General features: G+C 40.4%; 1 protein-coding gene across 1 annotated transcript in view; it reads right to left on the bottom strand.

The window, feature by feature from the left end:
* Positions 1 to 18,739, bottom strand: part of TTN (titin) — a 282,592-nt gene that overhangs the window by 234,861 nt on the left and 28,992 nt on the right. The window contains exons 23-41 of the mRNA XM_055088819.1: positions 18,301 to 18,557; positions 18,019 to 18,183; positions 17,750 to 17,918; positions 15,949 to 17,642; positions 15,530 to 15,811; positions 14,704 to 14,970; positions 14,332 to 14,604; positions 13,967 to 14,230; positions 13,613 to 13,873; positions 11,704 to 11,964; positions 10,898 to 11,161; positions 10,545 to 10,805; positions 10,162 to 10,422; positions 9,476 to 9,736; positions 8,816 to 8,957; positions 8,562 to 8,727; positions 6,565 to 6,796; positions 4,826 to 5,110; positions 4,467 to 4,592 (exon numbers count right to left, since the gene is read on the bottom strand). Of these exons, the coding sequence (XP_054944794.1) occupies positions 4,467 to 4,592; positions 4,826 to 5,110; positions 6,565 to 6,796; positions 8,562 to 8,727; positions 8,816 to 8,957; positions 9,476 to 9,736; positions 10,162 to 10,422; positions 10,545 to 10,805; positions 10,898 to 11,161; positions 11,704 to 11,964; positions 13,613 to 13,873; positions 13,967 to 14,230; positions 14,332 to 14,604; positions 14,704 to 14,970; positions 15,530 to 15,811; positions 15,949 to 17,642; positions 17,750 to 17,918; positions 18,019 to 18,183; positions 18,301 to 18,557 (5,891 nt within the window). The remainder of the gene's footprint in view (positions 1 to 4,466; positions 4,593 to 4,825; positions 5,111 to 6,564; positions 6,797 to 8,561; positions 8,728 to 8,815; positions 8,958 to 9,475; positions 9,737 to 10,161; positions 10,423 to 10,544; positions 10,806 to 10,897; positions 11,162 to 11,703; positions 11,965 to 13,612; positions 13,874 to 13,966; positions 14,231 to 14,331; positions 14,605 to 14,703; positions 14,971 to 15,529; positions 15,812 to 15,948; positions 17,643 to 17,749; positions 17,919 to 18,018; positions 18,184 to 18,300; positions 18,558 to 18,739) is intronic.

Genomic DNA, 18,739 nt, shown 5'->3' on the forward strand with positions numbered 1-18,739 from the left:
AATTGGGTCATTTGTTGAGACATGGATGGATCTAGAGACTGTCATACAGAGTGAAGTCAGAAAGAGAAAAACAAATATCATATATTAACGCATGTATGTGGAACCTAGAAAAATGGTACAGATGAACCGGTTTGCAGGGCAGAAGTTGAGACACAGATGTAGAGAACAAACATATGGACACCAAGGGGGGAAAGCCGCAGGGGGGTGGGGATGGTGGTGTGATGAATTGGGCGATTGGGATTGACATGTATACACTGATGTGCATAAAATTGATAAGAACCTGCTGTATAAAAAAATAAAATTAAATTAAAATAATAATAATAAAACTAGCTATTTCCACACAAGGATTTGAACCATCTTAAAATGATGGAAAATAAAAATCCCAAATCAAGGAGAAATATTACTATGTTGTTACAGTTTAAGATGATGTGCACTTTGAAAAATATTATACTTCCACTAAAGCAATAGCCCTGTAGGTCAAGCGTGGATTCAAATTTAGTTACTTGTTTTAAAAGCCAAAAATCCGAAGCCATCTTGTTCTTGGAATGTGGTCACTATATTACTTTCTTATCTCAATACCGCCCATGGGAATCTTCTAATAGTCCAATCCTCTAGTATTTGTTTGCACTGTTGCATAAATATTGGTTTATGAATATTCCCTTGCTTCCCACTAGGGTAGTTGTTATAAACTACAAGTTCCCCTTTTAAAGAAACAAATCTTTTTACTTCCTTAGGTAGCAAGGTAAGGTAGGAAATGGAATCCTGACACTACAATTTACCAGCTGTGTGACCTTAGACATGTCAGTTAATCTCTCTGGACCAGTCTTCTCATTGTAAAATAAGATGCATAATTCATGGGCTATTCATGGGCTATAAAATTGCTGTGTGAATTCAATGACATACACAGAGGAAAGGGCTTTGGCTTTATCAACCACAGGCACAAGTCAGTCATTAAAGCGAGAATGTCTAACATCAAAAGGGATCATCAATAAGTTACCTAATAAACAGGACCATAGGATATACAAGTAATACCATCATCACATGGGATGTTAACGTCATCCTACAAATACTTGGTTTGTTTGTTTAATCATCAATGGAAAGGGAAGGATGGAGAGTTTGGTACTCTCTCTCCCTCACAAGGTTCCCTGCTTATTCTTCCTGACAACTTCTTCCTTTGGTGAACTGAGTGAAGCAGGAGGACAGGCATGAATTGCCAATAATAAATGAGCTAAAGGGCAAGACCTGTCTTGGTAATGGACTTGGTACTTCTGACTGGGCTGCCACTATCTGTGTCAGTCACTGGCCTCTCATGGCTTCTGTGAGGCCACCCCACTGCCCCAGTTCCTCACCCCCACCACGCCACTGTATTTGGTCCCTGAGTCTCGTTCATTCTACCTCCTGGACTCTTGCACAATCTATTCCCATCTTTCTCCTGACTCTCTCAGTTGTCAACACTTTCCAAGCCTATCATAATATGATAGCCTCTCTGCTGGTCCCTTACCTTCAGTCTCACCTCCCACATCTGTCCATTCCTCCTTTCATGATCAGAGTGTTGTCTCTAAAAAGAAAACCTGATCATGTTACCCAGGGGTTTCAAAATCTCTCAGTGGCTCCTCAAAGAAAAGATAAAATCTAAAGTCCTAAGCACAGAATACCAACACTTTAGGATCTGGCCCTTGCCTCCTTTTCTAGCTTCTCTCCCACTCATTACATCACTTTCCAACCATACTTAAACCACTTGTTGCCAGCACATGAAGTGTTCTGGCAAAAGCTTTTATGACTTTGTAAATGTTGTTCTCTGCCTGGAGCACCACTGTGCTCATGAACCTATTAATTCTGCAATGTGCAGTCCGTGCATCTTTTTCCAGCTCTCTCCCAGACGGAGAGCACTGAGTAGGTGGGCTGTTACAGCACTTACAACCTTGTGATCTAGCTGTGCATACACGTCTCCTCACCTACACACTGAGCTCCATGAAGGCAAGAGACAGGTCCTGGCATTCCTAGAACCTAGTGTAATGTCTCAACAGCAGGAAAACAAATGGTAGAATAAAACAAAAAAAAGCTTAAATGAACAGTGGGCATTCCTCATTACTAAATGAATTATTTATCATGTCACTTAGCTAGCTGCCACTCTGTAAGCCACCAACTGATACTGACCATTACCTGTAGAATGAGCACTAGCAAAAAGCTAGCTTTACTACAAGTTTTAAAACTCTACTTTTCCAAACTTCTCTTCCACCAGTAGGTGGCACCAGAGACCTTCAATAGATAACATTTCCACTTACAAAAGCACCACCAGATTGCTCAGGACCATGTTCCATGCTTCAGCAAGTACTGAGTTCCCAAAAACATGAGACTGGGGCCTCTGCAGACTCATATTTTTTTCCAATTTGTAGAAAGCAGAGCTGCACTTACTTTCTTAAGGGAAGTTGTGTGAATATTTTCAGTCTGAGGGGCGTGAAACGTGATATGGTGAGCTTTTATTTTTAAAAGGCATTTATTCAGTGAATTTAATTTTTGTCATATAGAAAATACATTTATGAAAGGGTTCTAAAACCTCTGTATGTGTATTAATATTACCACACATACAGAGTTAATGATCACATGAATTTATAAAGTTCATTCAACTATTTAAGGACATCAGTCACATTGAAAAGATATTTTTCTTTTTCTACCCTAATTGGAGTCTTGTAGAGAGCTTCAAATGTATTTTTGCAATGCCTTAAAGGCAAACTATAAAATGACTTATAAACTAAAGAGCACTATGCAAATATAGTTAAGACTACTACTTTAGATACTCCATATACATATATTTATTTGAAAAATTTCCTCTAAAAATTCAGTGAAGGGATAAATTCTTTAGTATGGCTTTAGTGAATCTGATATTAAAATGCATTTTTCTTTTCAGTAGGATATTACCGAATCAGTCCTCATTTCTTAATATTTGGCATTTTTCAAATACCAAGCTCTGAAGTCACAAAGTCTATAGTATTTATCTATGTTGGTCACCCAATACTGGACTTTTATGTTTCTATAATTCCTCTCAACGGTTGTAATAAAATCAATGTATTGAGCACCAGTCACTTGCTAGCCATGCCTGTATGTGCTTTATATACCTCATATCCTTTAATTATGCTCATAAAATCAAACAGGTCTATTTGGTTTCTAGATCAGCATCTCCATCCCAGAGGAGGAAATCATTAGGTGATAGAAGCCCAACTGAAATACTACCTTGCTTAAGAAAACGGCTCTTGGCAAGGTAGAGACTGGGTCATAACCTAATGCGAGAAGCACCATAAGCAAAACAAACGTTTATTAGGAGTGCTGTGAGATGCCCGAGCGTGGAGAATTTCCCTTTGTGGTGGTATACAAAAGTCAAGCAAATGAGGGAGTGATTTTCATTCGGGATAAGGTTGATTTACCCTGTTCCTATGTGAGGTAGGTCTACAATCATCATTGGCTAGAAATGACTCTAAACATTTTGTCTCAGTCTACTAAGGTCAGACTCCTGGGGTGAGGGGAGGGGCTGGTGGTTCTGGGAAACATGTACCAATTAAAAATTATAACAGCTAACAGATGGAGGGACTACTGTATGAGGGGCGCTGCGATACGTGCTGATGTGGGTTAGCTGACATAATCATGACAATGATCTGAAGCGATTGATATCAGCTGTTTAACAAGCATTCTTACGTCCGATCAACAATTACTTACTGAGTACCTACTAGGTATGGAGCTATTCTAGGACAAGGATCCACCCTTGCTTTCACAGAGCTTTCCTTCTAGTAGCTACTGCTTTACAGGCACCATGTTCTCGGTACTCAGACAGAATCCCTGCCCTCATGAAATGCACATTCTAAGACTGAATGCAATATTATCCTCACTTTAATCATGAGGGAAAGAGAACCAGAGAAATCAGGTATTTGCCGAAGGTCACAGAGTGGAGCCAAGACTCAAATCCAACCTCTCTTATCATAACGCCCCCACTTTTGTCCACTACAGGATACCACCTTCCAAAGGGATATGGCTTTTCACACAAGCACTGTCCATAGACTGAACAACGTCTTACATATGAATGGACTCTTAAAACATATGTAGATGCCATTATAATTAATCTAATAATAATTGTAGGTTTTGTCGTATTTTTTCAAGAGATAACAAAAGTGTAACTACAATCATAAAGAAAACATGACATTTTTCAAGGTTAAAACATTGAAAAACACTGAACTAATTTCTTTTTTTAAACTGTAGTTTTAAAAAACACATAGCATAAAATTTATCACCTTAACCATTTTTAGGTGTACAGTCCAGTAGCGGAAAACATTGATCTAATTCTCAGTTCAATAATCCAAGTAAGTCTTCTGCAAGATGCCCATGAAACTTCAAATTATGCATGAGAGGTAAGAAAACCTTTTCCTCACGTCATTCTTTTTAAATATTAGCAACTCTACCTTTGCTTGTAAACCTACCTGTTCCAGAAACTCTGCATTGAAAGTGGGCTGGCCGTCCCTCAGAAGTGACAGTGTCCTGAAGTGGGGTGACGATGGCAGGAGGATAAACTGGCATTTCCTGATCAGGAGACACAACTTCTGGAACTAAAGGAAGGGACCACAAGACTTGTCAGGAGTAAGTCAGCCTACAGACCTCACAGAATGAAGCATGCTGATTTCTCTTAATTTATCTGGCAGTGGAGCCCTTTCAAAGTTTCCAAGTTAGGTAGCAATCTACTTTTAGGAGCTCCAAGTTGTATTTTTAAATGCCCTGGGAGGATGCAAAAGCGGGTTTCTTAGGTTTTATTTTAAGCTGAGAAGTAGCAAGGCATTTCTACCTTCCACAGAGAGCGATGCCGAGGTAGTGACAATTCCATAGTCATTCTTGGCTTCACAGGTATAGACGGCCGCGTCCTCTGGGAAGGCTTCGATGAGCAGAAGTGTGTACTCTTGCCCATCGTGAAGGAACTTGCACTTGAAACCAGTGGAAAGCAGCTGCTCTTCCTTGTACCAGGAAATTTTGGGCTGTGGTCTGCCAGATATCACAGCACAGAAGCGGGCGGGCTTGCCAGATTGCACGGTAACAGGCTGGAGCTCCTGCAGAATTTGGGGCGGTTCTGGGGCTGGGAAGAAAAGAAAACAAATAGCCCATGAAAACACAGGAAAGCAGGGGAAAATCTACGTTAATTTGTTGCCAGGTGGTTATGTACCCTGAAACAAAACTTTGGAATGGTGATGTCTTTACTTGCCTCAGAATATTAGAACATTCTTTGTGCTAAGAAGGAAAAAAAATTGGAATTTTGTCCCTAAGTAGAGGGAGATACTTTTGATTTTTGGTGGGGGGGTGATGCTGGGAGTGCTGAGTTTTTCAGCATAACATGGTCACCCCTTTCCTGGCTGGGATCTGGATCAGGGTGACAATGGACAGTCCTCTAAAGAATGCTAGAACACTTCCACGTGCTACAAATTTTTAACAGTCGTTTGGGCAAATCATGTAGTGGGGTGGCTCATCCCATTCAGGTTTGGTTTTCAAGTATTTGTGTATATGTGATGGTCATTTTTTTAATATACAGGTGCCAGTGAAGTGCAATCAGTATGTATGAATGAATGAATGTCATTTTAGATCTAAAGGCAATTAGGTAATTTTTTTAAAAATTCAGCTTTCCTATTATGCTAATTAAAACATATTCTTGGTGTTGTGATGACTGAGGGAAACTGGGTCGTTCATGGAACCAAGAAATGGGGAGAAATGACTTCTGTGAGGCTGATTTCTGACACAGCCATATGGGTAGACCTTTACTTCTCTGTGCCTCAGTTTCTCTACCACTAATATAGAAATAATAATAACTGGATACCATGACCATTGGTCTTCTAGGGACCAAGGGGATGTTGGCAATATGGTTCATTTTTATGAAACTTGAGATTACTCTTAGTGTTCCTTCATCTGTCTCAGGGGTATTTGTTCAGACAGGTAGGACCCAAGGTCAGGACAGGGATGGATCTAGACCAACCTCAGATTCAGCTCTAAGGTTTCTAATGAGGAAAGTGGAGGGTTTAATGGTGCTCCTCTGAGGACTTGGTAGCATATGGAATCCCCCACTAAAGTTAGACCCTGGTCCTAGGGCATGGAGCTCACCTGTGGCTTCCTAGGTTCTCCCAGGCATGCCCTAACAGAGGCTGGAAATGCCCCAGCAGAGGCTGGAAATGCCCCATCACTTGGTAGTGCTACTAGTATCCAAGCAGTTAGGGCCAAGGGCAGAGAACTAGAACAGCTGAAAACTGTACCTAGAAACCCATTTGGGGTCTATTATAATTGACATACAGTGGATGTTCAATAATGTTGACCAAACTAAATAAGGATCTAGCCATTAGGTGCCTTCTGGAAATGACATCTTGGTCCTTTTAACAGCTACCATCCCATTTCCACAGGTATAATATGAAAATAAATGTAATAACTTCAAATATATGAGTACCATGGGTTCTTGAGAAATTGCCTGGAAACTACCAGAACTTCAGTAAGTTGAAAGGGAGGATTATTACAGATGGATGCACAAAATATGTTAATATCTCTACCTACCATTGACGTAGAGGGTAACAGAACTCCTGTTCCTTCCTGCCACAAAGGTGTATTCACCAGCATCGCTATGCCTGGTCTCAGAGATAAACATCCGGTGGATTCTTCTCTCCACCACATACTGGTGTCGTTCTTGAACTTGGAAATTGATTTCAATGCCGTCTTTATACCAGTGGGCATCTACATCATCTTCATTGACCTCAAACTCAACGACAGCACGTTGTTTCTCAATAACCTTTTAACGGAGCAACAGGAAAAGAAAATTGAAGCCCTGGTTTCCTTTCGGTTTTAACCTGTTTCCAAAACAGCTCATTTGAAGAGCATGTCAAACCTATATATTATGATATAGAAAGTTGACTGGTTATAGCACGTTCTAAGTTTTCCTGCATATCCTTGGACAAAAGGTGCCCATACTTCTTTTGCTTACATCTGCACGGAGGCAATGATTTCATCCTTAAATGTTGGCTTCTTAGTTAATCATAACAGAAATGATGACACTTTGCGGGACTTCCCTGGTGGCGCAGTGGTTAAGAATCCGCCTGCCAATGCAGGGGACACAGGTTCAATCCTTCAATCCCTGGTCCGGGAAGATCCCACATGGCGTGGAGCAACTAAGCCCATGTGCCACAACTACAGCCTGCACACCACAGCGACTGAAGCTCGAGTGCCTGAAGCCTGTGTTCCGCAACAAGAGAAGCCACTGCAATGAGAAGCCTGTGCACTGCAACAAAGAGTAGCCCCCGCTCACTGCTACTAGAGAAAGCTTGCACGCAGCAACAAAGACCCGACACAGCCAAAAGTCAATAATAAAATAAAATAAAAATTTAAAAAAATGAAATAATGACACTTTACATCTGAAGGCTGTTTATCATTGACAAAGTTCTTTTAAGTTACTATTCAATTTGATTTCATATGATGTGAACCTTGTAGGCTAGGTAGGAACTATTATCCTCATTTTTAAAAGTGAGAAAATCGAGGTTCAGAATTGGTCAATAAAGGATGGAGGACATATTTGGGTTATCTGAGTATGCATTGAAGGCTTTTTCACTCTGGCCTAATGTAATGCCTGGCTCTCCTTGGATGAGCAATATGATAAACATGAGCTCAAGTAATACTTCTCTTCACATGTTATCTCCCCATTATATCAAGTGGGAAGACTGGCACCCATGAGGACAAGCCGTACATGCGCAGTCGAGAGCAAAGGTGTTTGCTCAGCATCCCTGCTAGGAATCCAGCTTTGCTCAAACTGGTCTTCCTCTTGGACCTCGGAGGGAGTTTTCCCAGTCAAGTCCCCACACAGCTGCCTCTCCAAGGTAGAAGGCTTCTGAGAAAATGCCACCTTGTTCTGAATTCCCTTAATTCCAGTTGCTGTGCTAACACCACAGTTTAAATTTTAGTTCCTTTAGGGTTGATGTTGCTTGGTAAGTGGCCATTTGACAGTGAAGAGTCTACAGCTGCTTTCATTAAAGTATTTAGACAGCTGCGAAGGATACACTTATTCCCTAAGCGAGAGGAAACTGTGACTAAGTTGATGTCAGCACAAGAGTGTAAGCTGGTAGGGATAAGCTGATTTCATTTTTTTAGAAGACTGTGGTTAGAAAATTTAAAAGTCAAAAAATTAAATGACATTCTCTATGAGGACATGGGGATGGGGAAGGGTAAGCTGGGACGAAGTGAGAGAGTGGCATGGACATATCTACACTACCAAATGTGAAATAGATAGCTAGTGGGAAGCAGCCACATAGCACAGGGAGATCATCTCGGTGCTTTGTGTCCACCTAGAGGGGTGGGATAGGGAGGGTGGGAGAGAGACGCAAGAGGGAGGGGATGTGGGGATATATGTGTATGTATAGCTGATTCACTTTGTTATGCAGCAGAAACTAACACACCGTTGTAAAGCAATTATACTCCAATAAAGATGTTAAAAAAAATTAAGTGACAAAATGATAGATTAGGAGCTACTGATGACTTCTCCAAAAATTCAGCGTATGAACAATTACCTGAACCTCCCTTTTAATGCTTCGGATGCGAACGTCTCTGCCCTCTACAAAGAGGCTGGCAGTGGACATGTTGCCTCCAGCCACCACTGTGTACTTCCCAGCATCAGACATCCGGGTGGATGGGATCAGAAGGCGGTGGACATATTTCTCCTTCTGTATCTTTACTCTATGGAAGAAAGGGAAATTGAGGTTTAATGTATGATGACTCAAAGGAAACTGGGAATCACTGGGATGTGGCAAACAAACCAACGGACCTGTCCACAAGCTGTAGCTCTTGGCCATCTTTCATCCACTGCACAGTGATGTCAGGTTCAGAAACTTCACATTCAAACATGGCTCGCCTCTTCTCGAGAACCTTAATGTCTTTAATGTGTTTCCTAAATTCTATATGACGAGCTGGAGAACAGCATGTAAAAAAATTAATCTTTCTAACAGCTTTGCTAAGATATAATTCACATACTATACAATTCACCCAGTGAAAGTATACAATTCAGTGGCTTTCAGTATATTCAGAGTTGTGCAACCATCACCATAATTAATTTCAAAGCATTCTCATTACCCCCAAAAGAAACCATGTACCCCTTAGCCATCACCCTCCAGACCCCTCCCTTTGTCCTCCCCTCAGACTTAGGCACCAATCTATGTCTCTACAGATTTGTGCACTCTGAACTTTTCCTATAACTGGAATCATACAATATGTGGTTCTTTGTGACTGGCTTCTTTCACTTGGTATAAAGTTTTTTAAGGTTCATCCATGTTGCAGCATGTATCAGTACCTCCTTTTTATTGCTGAATAATATTTCATTGCATGGATATACCTCATTTTATTTATCCATTCATTAGCTGATGCTCTAACATCTTATATAGTGTGTTTGCCATTTATTTTTACGGATATGACACTTATGAAACCATACCTTCCACGTAAAGAGTGGCTGTCGAGGTTGCTTTTCCAGCCACAAAGGTGTATTCAGCAGCATCCCCAAAGTGAACATTCCTGATGTTCAGTGAGTGTGTGAGCTTTTTGGTTCTCATCTGGCACCTGTCAGTTGATTTGATTTCCACGCCATTCTTTAACCATTTGTAAGAGATGCCTTCATAGTTCACTGTTACCTCAAAGGTAATGGTGTCTTTTTCTTCAGCATTGATGTCCTTCAGCATGGATGTAATCATGATTGCTGCAAAGGGGGAAGGAAATACACCCAAGGAGATTTTGTGTCAATACGACGTGGGTTATAACAGGCACAGAATGAAAACTTGGAATGCTCTTAGTACGTCTGTTTAGGTATCACAGTTCAGAGAGATGAGCCATGATACCTTCCAGGTACCCCCTCTACAGGACAATGTCAAGTGACAGGGGAACAGAAAAAGCAAGAGATAGACAATGGAGCATCTTTATAGGTAGCCTTTCAATGCTACCCTAATCAAAAATTTTATCAGATGCTTAACTCCGTGTGGACACAGTAGATGTTTCAATCAAGGTAACTGGTCAGGAAGAAAAAGTGTAGGCTATGGAATAACAATGAGTCTACTGGATATTCTGTGTGTGTGTGTGTATATATATATATATATATATATATATTTGTATATATATTTTACTTACGGGTCACTTTCAGGGTGGCGCTGACTTGGTCATTGCCACAGACAAATGTGTATTCTGCTGAGTCCTCCGTGCTGGTGTTCATGATGATCAGCTGGTGGAGTTTTCCCTGCACCACGATCTTGAACTTTTCACTCATTTCAATCTCCACCCCATTCTTGAGCCACATGGAAGGCACATTGAAGTGGGAGACCTCACACTCAAAGGAGGCAGTTTTGGTCTCAGGTACCTCAATGTTTTTCATGGTTTTTGTAATATGTAATGCTTGGGAAAATCAGAGAGCACTTCGGTTAATATATTTTATTTTAAAAAAAAAGATGGAGCAAACAAACAAATGAATACATGGAGATCACCTAGAAATGCCACAGGGGCTGCCTCATACTTACTCTCCACGAATAGTTTTGCTTTGCATTCCAATTGCCCCACCACAGCTGTATATTCCCCAGAGTCCAAGGGGGAAATATGCTGCAGCATCAGTTTGTGGACCTTCCTTTCTGAGACCAGCCTGTGTTTGTCACTCGGCTTAATCTCCACATTCTTGTGGAACCATTTCACTGGCACTGTGTCGTGGGAAACGCTAACTTCAAAGGCAATGGTGGCATTTTCCAAGGCAGTTACATCCTTTGGCTTCTTAATGATTTTGACAGCTAATGAGGAAAGTTGAAACGATTTAGTGATATGGTTAACTTCATGGTAAACACGAGCTGGCTACTTGTAAAGTGTTTCTAAGTCAACTTACTCTCAACGTGCAGTCTGGCACTGGCTCCCAGCCTTCCAAGCTTGAAGCCATAAACAGATTCATCCACAACGGCACAGTTTTTAATTCTCAGAGAGTAAATTGTTCCTTTGACTGAGACAGTGTACTTGTCATTGGATTCCAGCACAACCCCGTTTCTGATCCACTGGACACCTTTTACATTAGGGTGTGTGAGCTCCACAGTGAAAACAGCATCTTGCGTCTCTGTCACCGTGAGGTTCTTCAGAGTCTTCTTAATTTTGACAGCTGAAGACAAATTTATGATTTGTTTAGAAAATAAAGATGATACCATTCAGGTAAGAGAAGTCCCAAAGAAGATTGTTACCGGGTCATCTTGCAAAAGAATGGTTATCAAAGAATTTGCAGTTATGCAGCATCTCTAGAGTTTTTAAAAGACACTTTGAGATTATTCAGGAAGACCTAGGGTCCAGCTTGAAATGTACCCTGTATAATGTCTTTTCTATACTTGAATGAGATGTAGTTTGCATAGCTGTATATTAATAACTTAATCAATGGGTTGGAGAAGAGTGAAAGAAGAATACAGACTGAGAGCATCTAATTTGCTGCTCCACAGAGCTGGAACCTAAGACATGGCTTCTTCACATAAACTCATAAGCAATTTTGCACCTTGTGGTACATGGCTCAGAAACAAAGTGCGAGAGTTTATAATGATTTTATGAAATGAGGATTTATGACATCCAAAATGATTATACCATTTGACTTTTAGAATAACTGTCAAAAACATAATACAATCGTTTAGTGGATAAATCTGTTATTATATCACTGACCTTCAACTTTAAGTTTGGCAGATGTTTTGGAAGTGGCCACCTTGTAGGTGTATTCTCCAATGTCATCTAGTTTGGTGGCAGCAATGATAAGCCTCCTTTTGTGGCCATCAGATTTACTTCTGATGTTTTTACTCAGCGGTAGGTGTTTGCCATCCTTCAACCATTCTCCTTCGGAATCTGGGTTGGCAACTTCACATTCAAACACAGCTTCCTGGGATTCAGCTACAGTCTGATCTGTGAGTGGCTTAGAGATGGCACCCCCTTTGGAACAAGAAAAGTACAAGTGTGAGTCTTTTAAAAATATTTATACAAGAGAAAAATCTTTGCACAATTAAATATAGAACATCAAATTTTAAAACATGATTCTGAACATCATGAAATGTCTAATAAAATTATTTTTACGCACTTTAAGAAGGTATTACAGAAACCCCTCATTCTAAGTATGTATCACTGATAACCAGGGAAACTACTGGAATCAGAAAGGTTTTGCAAAGGAAAAGCAACTGTTAAGTTATACAGAACTCTGAGAACCTTAATGTGAAGCACACCTCATGGACGGCCCGTAACTCAGTTCCTTCCTCAAAAGCATTCTGCTTAGTCTCCTAAGGATGACTTCCTGAAAATACATCTAATATCTGACTGGAAAATATTTTGCTGAACAAAATGTATAGTCATCAATGTTTCTAGAAGATTAGGGATTCCTATATACTAAAAATCACTGTTTTGACAAATGTCATCTCTTCTACAAAGTTTTCCCCCATTGCCTCCAGTGCCATCATCCGCTGGCAGAAATAATTACTCCTTCATCAAGTTAGCTGCTAATGTATCTGTACCTCTCTATATTGTGAATTCCTCAAAAAAAATATCATGCCGTATTCATTTTTGTATCCTGAGTTCCTAGCAGCGTCTGGCCAATGGCAGGTACTTTAAAAATGTTGGGTGAAATCACATAGAGGCTCATAGTTTTTTCTTGTTTCCACACATTTAAAGACGTGTAATTTATATTAAACATATCAAAGTGCAGAATCTAAAATTCTGTTTCAGAAGTTTTTTTCATGGTCACATCTTTGAGGAAATCTTATAATGTAATAAAGTATAAACCATGAAATTTTCATACCAAAGAAGACACTATTCCCATTTGACTTGCTTATATACCACGGATTGCACAATTTAATCTCCTCAAAACCTAAATTGTTATGTACCAAACAAATTAATGATGATGCCTAATTTTTTCTTGACAGTTGGTTTAGACTTTTGATTCTTCATTTTTAAGCTGGTGGCTTCTGCTGAGAATGGTCTACTTCATTTCACAAGAGACACACAGACACATACACTGAGGTATATTTTTTAAATATTCATTGGGTTCATTACAAAGTATGAAGGGAACAAAGAAAACAAAAGTGAATGAAACAAGAGCAATAAAAAAAAGAAATACATCTTTACAGTAGGAGAGTTTAAATAAAACTCAGTCCAAACGTTAACTCATCAATCTATCATGTGCAACGTATTGGACTATACAAAGATGAGAAAGAAGCAATTCCACATTTGGGGAGCATCTACTCAGGTGTGGGAAGAAGAAACGGGGAATAAAACAAGTATATGAGTCAGGGTCATGAAAGAAACACACATAAAGTGATCCTGAGGTTGGAGGATTAAGATCTTCTACAAATGGGAAGATCAAGGAAGGCTTCACAGAGAAGATGGCATTTGAGCTACGACTTCCTGGAAGAACATTTGGAATTTAGGCTGATGGGAATAGTGTCAAGGGTAATATTGGTCTTGAGAACAGCATAAGCAGAGGCAAGGAAGTGGGAAACCGGTGGGAATTTGGGAGGAAATGGGCAATGATTTCTTAAGTTAAAACAACTGCCCTACATAAGAACTTAGGTTAAATAATAAATGTACTAACCTGCCACGGTAAGTTTTCCAGATGTCATATTTTCTCCAGCATAAAATGTATATTCCCCTTCATCATCTTTCATCATATTTAGAACCGTCAACTTATATATTTTTTCACGAGCTTCAATTTTATATTTAGAACTGGGTTTGATTTCCTTGTCCTTAAAATTCCATAAGACATCAATTCCTGAGTGGGACAGTTCAACTTCCAAGACCACATTTTGGGTCTCTGTACAGGTAAGGTCATGAAGACCTCTGATAATTTTAATTTCTGGGGGGAAAAAGAAAATAATCACTTGGTTACTATTATACTGGGAAAATAGAATGCTTAAAATAATACTAAGTGACATGGAACAATTCTTACTTTCTACAGAAAGATCACAGCTGGTTTCAACTCTGCCAACCATCAGCTTGTAAGGACCTTCATCTGAAGCATAGGTCCGGTTAATCACAAGTCGCTGCTTAGTGCCTTTGACAATGGCATGCACGCGATCATCAGGCTTGATTTGTTCATCATTTAAGTACCACTTAACAGAAGTCACATCAGGGACTGAGATCTTACATTCGAGCACAGCCTTTGTGCCCTCAAGCACGTTAATGTCTTTTAGAGGTGTTATCACATCAACACCTGCAAAATCACACACACACAAAAGAATTGTGAATACAAATTTTGTTGGAAACGTGTGCTCACTTGACAGCATACAACAAGACTATATAAGTCGCACTCACTGTAGACAGAGACGCGCCCACTGGTTGACAGTCCAAGGGCAGGAATGGTGAAGGAGTAATGTCCAGCATCCTCCTTAGTCATGTCTTCAATAAGCAGCATGTGTGACTGCTTGTCTATCACAATGTGAACCCTGTCGCCAGGCTGCACTTCTTCGCCATCCTTCATCCAGACACCTTCCACATTCTCTAAGGAGACTTTAACTTCAAGCTGAACAATGTCACCCTCGCAGACTTTTTGATCACTGAGTCCTTGTAGGATAGCAACAGGGTGGGCTGTGAAATATGGGGAGAAAAAAGAATGTTATGATTATTTATTATCAATAAGCTATATAGTGATGCTCACTGCAGGCTGACAGGAAGGGGAAGGCTTACGTTTCATCTTTAGTTTACAGGTTGTCTTTTTCCCGTCGACAACAAAGCTGTATTCTCCCTGGTCCTCTTTGGTCACGTCCTTGACTGTGAGGTTCTGACGTCCACGGCGAGATGTAATCGTGTACTTGCCATTGGATTTAAGCTCCACATCATTATGATACCATTTGCCTTCTATATTTTCCGGGGTTATAATGCACTCTAACTCTCCTGAAAATGATTCTGGAACTTCTATGTCCTGAAGTTCTTTCACAAACTCAATGACTGCACCTGAGGCATAAGAGAAGGAGAAGTTAATTTCCCTGGAGAGCTATGCATCTAGACTTAGGATAGAGAAAATTCCTTGTAAATCTCTTATCCCGCCCCCCCCATACTATCAGGAATATTCTTAACATCTAACTGCTGGATTGAGAAATAAATTGTCAATTAAAAGAGTTACTTTAACTTAAAAATTATTTTTAAAGCACAGAATTATATTTCAATAAACAATTTAAAAGCAAGATATCAGAATGACCTTGCTTTTCAAAATCCAAATTGTCAGGAATTCCCTGGTGGTCCAGTGGTTAGGACTCAGTGCTTTCACTGCCAAGGGTGCGGGTTCGATCCCTGGTTGGGGAACTAAGGTCCCACACGCCGCACAGTGCGGCCAAAAAAATAAAAAATCCAAATTGTCAATATTCTTAATTACCAGTATAAATTCCTGAGTCTTGCTATGGAGCTTATATTTAATTCCCAAGTAATTCGTTTTATGAAGTGAAAATTGCATAGCTAATTTTATCACACACTAAGGGTGACTTTAAAACTTAGGAATGAAAACATTATTTACTACCTTCGACAATAAGTTTAGCCGTTGTTTTTACGTTTTCATCTTCCACAAGTACACAGCTATAGTCTTCAGCATCAGATGTGTCGACTGTCAGGACGGAGAGGAAGTGAACTTTCCTGTCAGAGAGCATCCTATATTTATCTCCCGTGTGAACCTCCACGCCATCCTTATACCATTTCACTTTGACAAATGGCTCTGAGGTTTCACATTCAAATGTTGCCATGGTGTCTTTTTCCTTAGCAACAACATCTTGTAATTCCTGTGTGAAAGTGATCAATTGCTTGGCTATAAGACAAAGGAAAAAAAAAAGCACATTAAATTCACAATTTGGATAATGGGAAAAGAAAATAAAAAGAAATACACTACTGGATATTCATGGATAAATAGAAACAGATGCATCAAATGAAAGAAATTCAAATTACCCTGGACGAGTAAGAATGCGTGACTTGAGGTCTCCCCAGCTATATTGATGGCTTTTACCATGATGCTGGCAGAGTCCTCAGCCGTCACATCTCTTATGACCAGCTCACACACATTGTCTTCAGGCCAGTACCAGTAGATTCGGTCAGAGCGCTCAATCTTTACACCGTTTTTGTACCACTCACATTCAGGATCTGGTTTCCCCACCACTCTGACCCGGAAGTGTACATCAGATCCGTGGCCCACTGTTTGGCTTTGGATTCTTTCAAAGATTTTAGGAGCCTCCATACTAGGACTTAGTTCAATTTTATCAGGTTTAAAAGTTGGAATAGTGATTTTGCCTTCTTCGGCAAGGGCTTTCTTCTCCTCTTCAGTTAACTCTTTGGTCCAGTGGAGAAGTTCATCTTTTGTCTTCCTTAGAAGTTCTTCATAGGATTCATCCTTCTTACGAGACTTGAGCTCCACAGCAGTAATGGCTTCATAATAGCCTTCCTCAGTCCTGCGCTTGAACTTACTACGCAGCTCTTCTGACTCTTCAGACACTTTTTCATGGGTAATTCTTTCAGTCCTTTTCAACCTCACAACTTCCTTAGTTTCAGTGGTGTCAGAAGGTCTGTCTACCTTTTGTACTTCGAACTGAAGTTTTCCCGGTTCATGTACGTGAAACTCAGGCTTTGGCTCAGGGGCTCGCCTAAGGACAGACCTAAAATCTTCCCTCTGTTGGATCTCAAGCTTCACTTTATGCTCTATCACACCTTCAGGGTTTTCTGCAGTGACCTTGACTTCACCTGTATCATATGATTTGCAGTCCACGATGTCCAGATAATGAATGCCATCATAGCGAACTCTGAATCTTTTGCTTTTGCGGATGAGCTGCCCATTGAGGTACCAGTTGACTTTGGGCTGAGGGTAGCCTGTCACTCGGCAACGGAATCTGGCGGTCTCCCCTTCAAGTACTCTTGCTGGCTCTGGGAACAAGACGATGTCTGGCTTTTGCTTCTCTTTTTGATCGGTTGTCACACTTGTAAGGGCACCTTCATGAGCCATCCGCTCTAATTCTTCAATTCTCTGTAAGCCTTTCCTCCCCTCAGGCAATTGAGATTCTTCCACGAGACTCTTCTCATCTTTGACAATAAGGGTAGCAGATGTGTGATCTGTTCCGTATTTGTTAGTAGCTCTGCAGGTAATGATACCACTGTCTCTGGAATATGCAACTCCATAATCAAGGCTGCAATACCCAAATTCATTGATCATACGGAGCCTGTTGGCAGCTTCCAGCGGCTTTCCATCATGGAGCCATTCCACCACCATCGTTGGGTCACCAATTGGTGTTAGCCTGCATTCAAAGTGGGCAGGCCCAAAGCGCTTGAGTCTTAAGGAAGTGAGTTTTTTCTTGAAAAATGGTTTCTGTTGTTTCTCTTTGTCATAGAGGTCACCCTCTTCCCATTGCTCTTGACCGTATCGTAAATGGAGGGGCTCCAGCTCTGGGGCTGCAATCTCCTTTGCTCTATATGTCCCTCGTGGGATGATTAATTTTCTCTCTGGCTCAGGCTCTGCAAACTCAACTTCAACATTTACTTTGCATCTTGTAGTGTCTCGGCCAGCCTTATTAATGGCAGTTGCCGTGTACCAGGCAGAGTCTTGGCTGACAGTGGAGTCAATTTTAAGGGCAGCTTCTCCCTTGGTTCCTTCAATTCTATTAAAAGTGGGAAAATTAATCATCAGTACAGAAGTAGTTGTGGCTTCCTTGGTTATTGGATTTGTGTAATGAGCTTAGTTTTATTATTTTTCAAGCAAACTTACCTGATTTTTGGATATTTATGAGGTACAATGATCTCACTGTTTTTCAACCATATGATGTCAGGGTTGGGGTTACCCGTAGCTCTGACTTTCATTTCAAGTCGGGAACCTTCCTTTATGTTGAGATTTTTCAGTTTTTCCACAAACACTGGTTTTACCTGATGTTCCACAGCTGAAAGAGAAAGGTCATGATTCTGAGTGAGTAGGGCTGAACTACCTGTTTATAACCCAAGTGATAAGGTAATTTCTTTTTTAATCTTCAGAGCAAATACCTTCCACGGTTAAAATCACTGAAATTGATGATTTTCCCGCCCTGTTTTGGGCAACCACAGTCCATTCTCCAGAATCACTGGGTGTTGCAGGGACAATAATTAGTGATTGGGTACCATCTTCTTTAATGACTACTTTATGGGTATAGTCATTGACAATTTTCTGACCTGTAAAAAAAATTGAGTAAAAAAGAAAACATGTTAAATAGTTATTTTTAAATTGTTAGACACACATATAAGCTTATTTTTGTGTTTAATGATTTATGAGCAAAAACTTATACTTACCGTCATGAAACCAGAAGGTCTCTGGCATAGGTCGACCCACGACCTTTAAGTCAAATCTGGCAGTCTGTCCTTCTAAACATTTGAAAGAAGTAGGTTTCAACACAAAGACTGGCTTATACAGTCTCTCAAGCTGTGACTCATCTGTTTCCTCCAGCCTACGTCCAGGGGACATCCGTGCAGGGGACATCCGTAGAGGGGACATCCGTGCAGGGGACATGCGTATCGGAGATCTGCTCACTGAACGTGGAGAGATGGATCTGAAAATAAAAGGCAAAGCAGAATATTTTCATGAGGCATAGAGAAAACTCAGCAAGACAAAGCTCTTTCTTAATGTTATTTTAGAATTTACTTTGTGTACGTATTAAAAGGTACCTCAAACTTGCTGGGATCCAAAACGGAATACATTATTATTGCCCCCAAAGCTATGCTGTTCATTTAG

Source organism: Physeter macrocephalus, chromosome 2 (genome assembly GCF_002837175.3).
Source record: "Physeter macrocephalus isolate SW-GA chromosome 2, ASM283717v5, whole genome shotgun sequence".
In the NCBI taxonomy this organism is placed as follows: Eukaryota; Metazoa; Chordata; class Mammalia; order Artiodactyla; family Physeteridae; genus Physeter; species Physeter macrocephalus.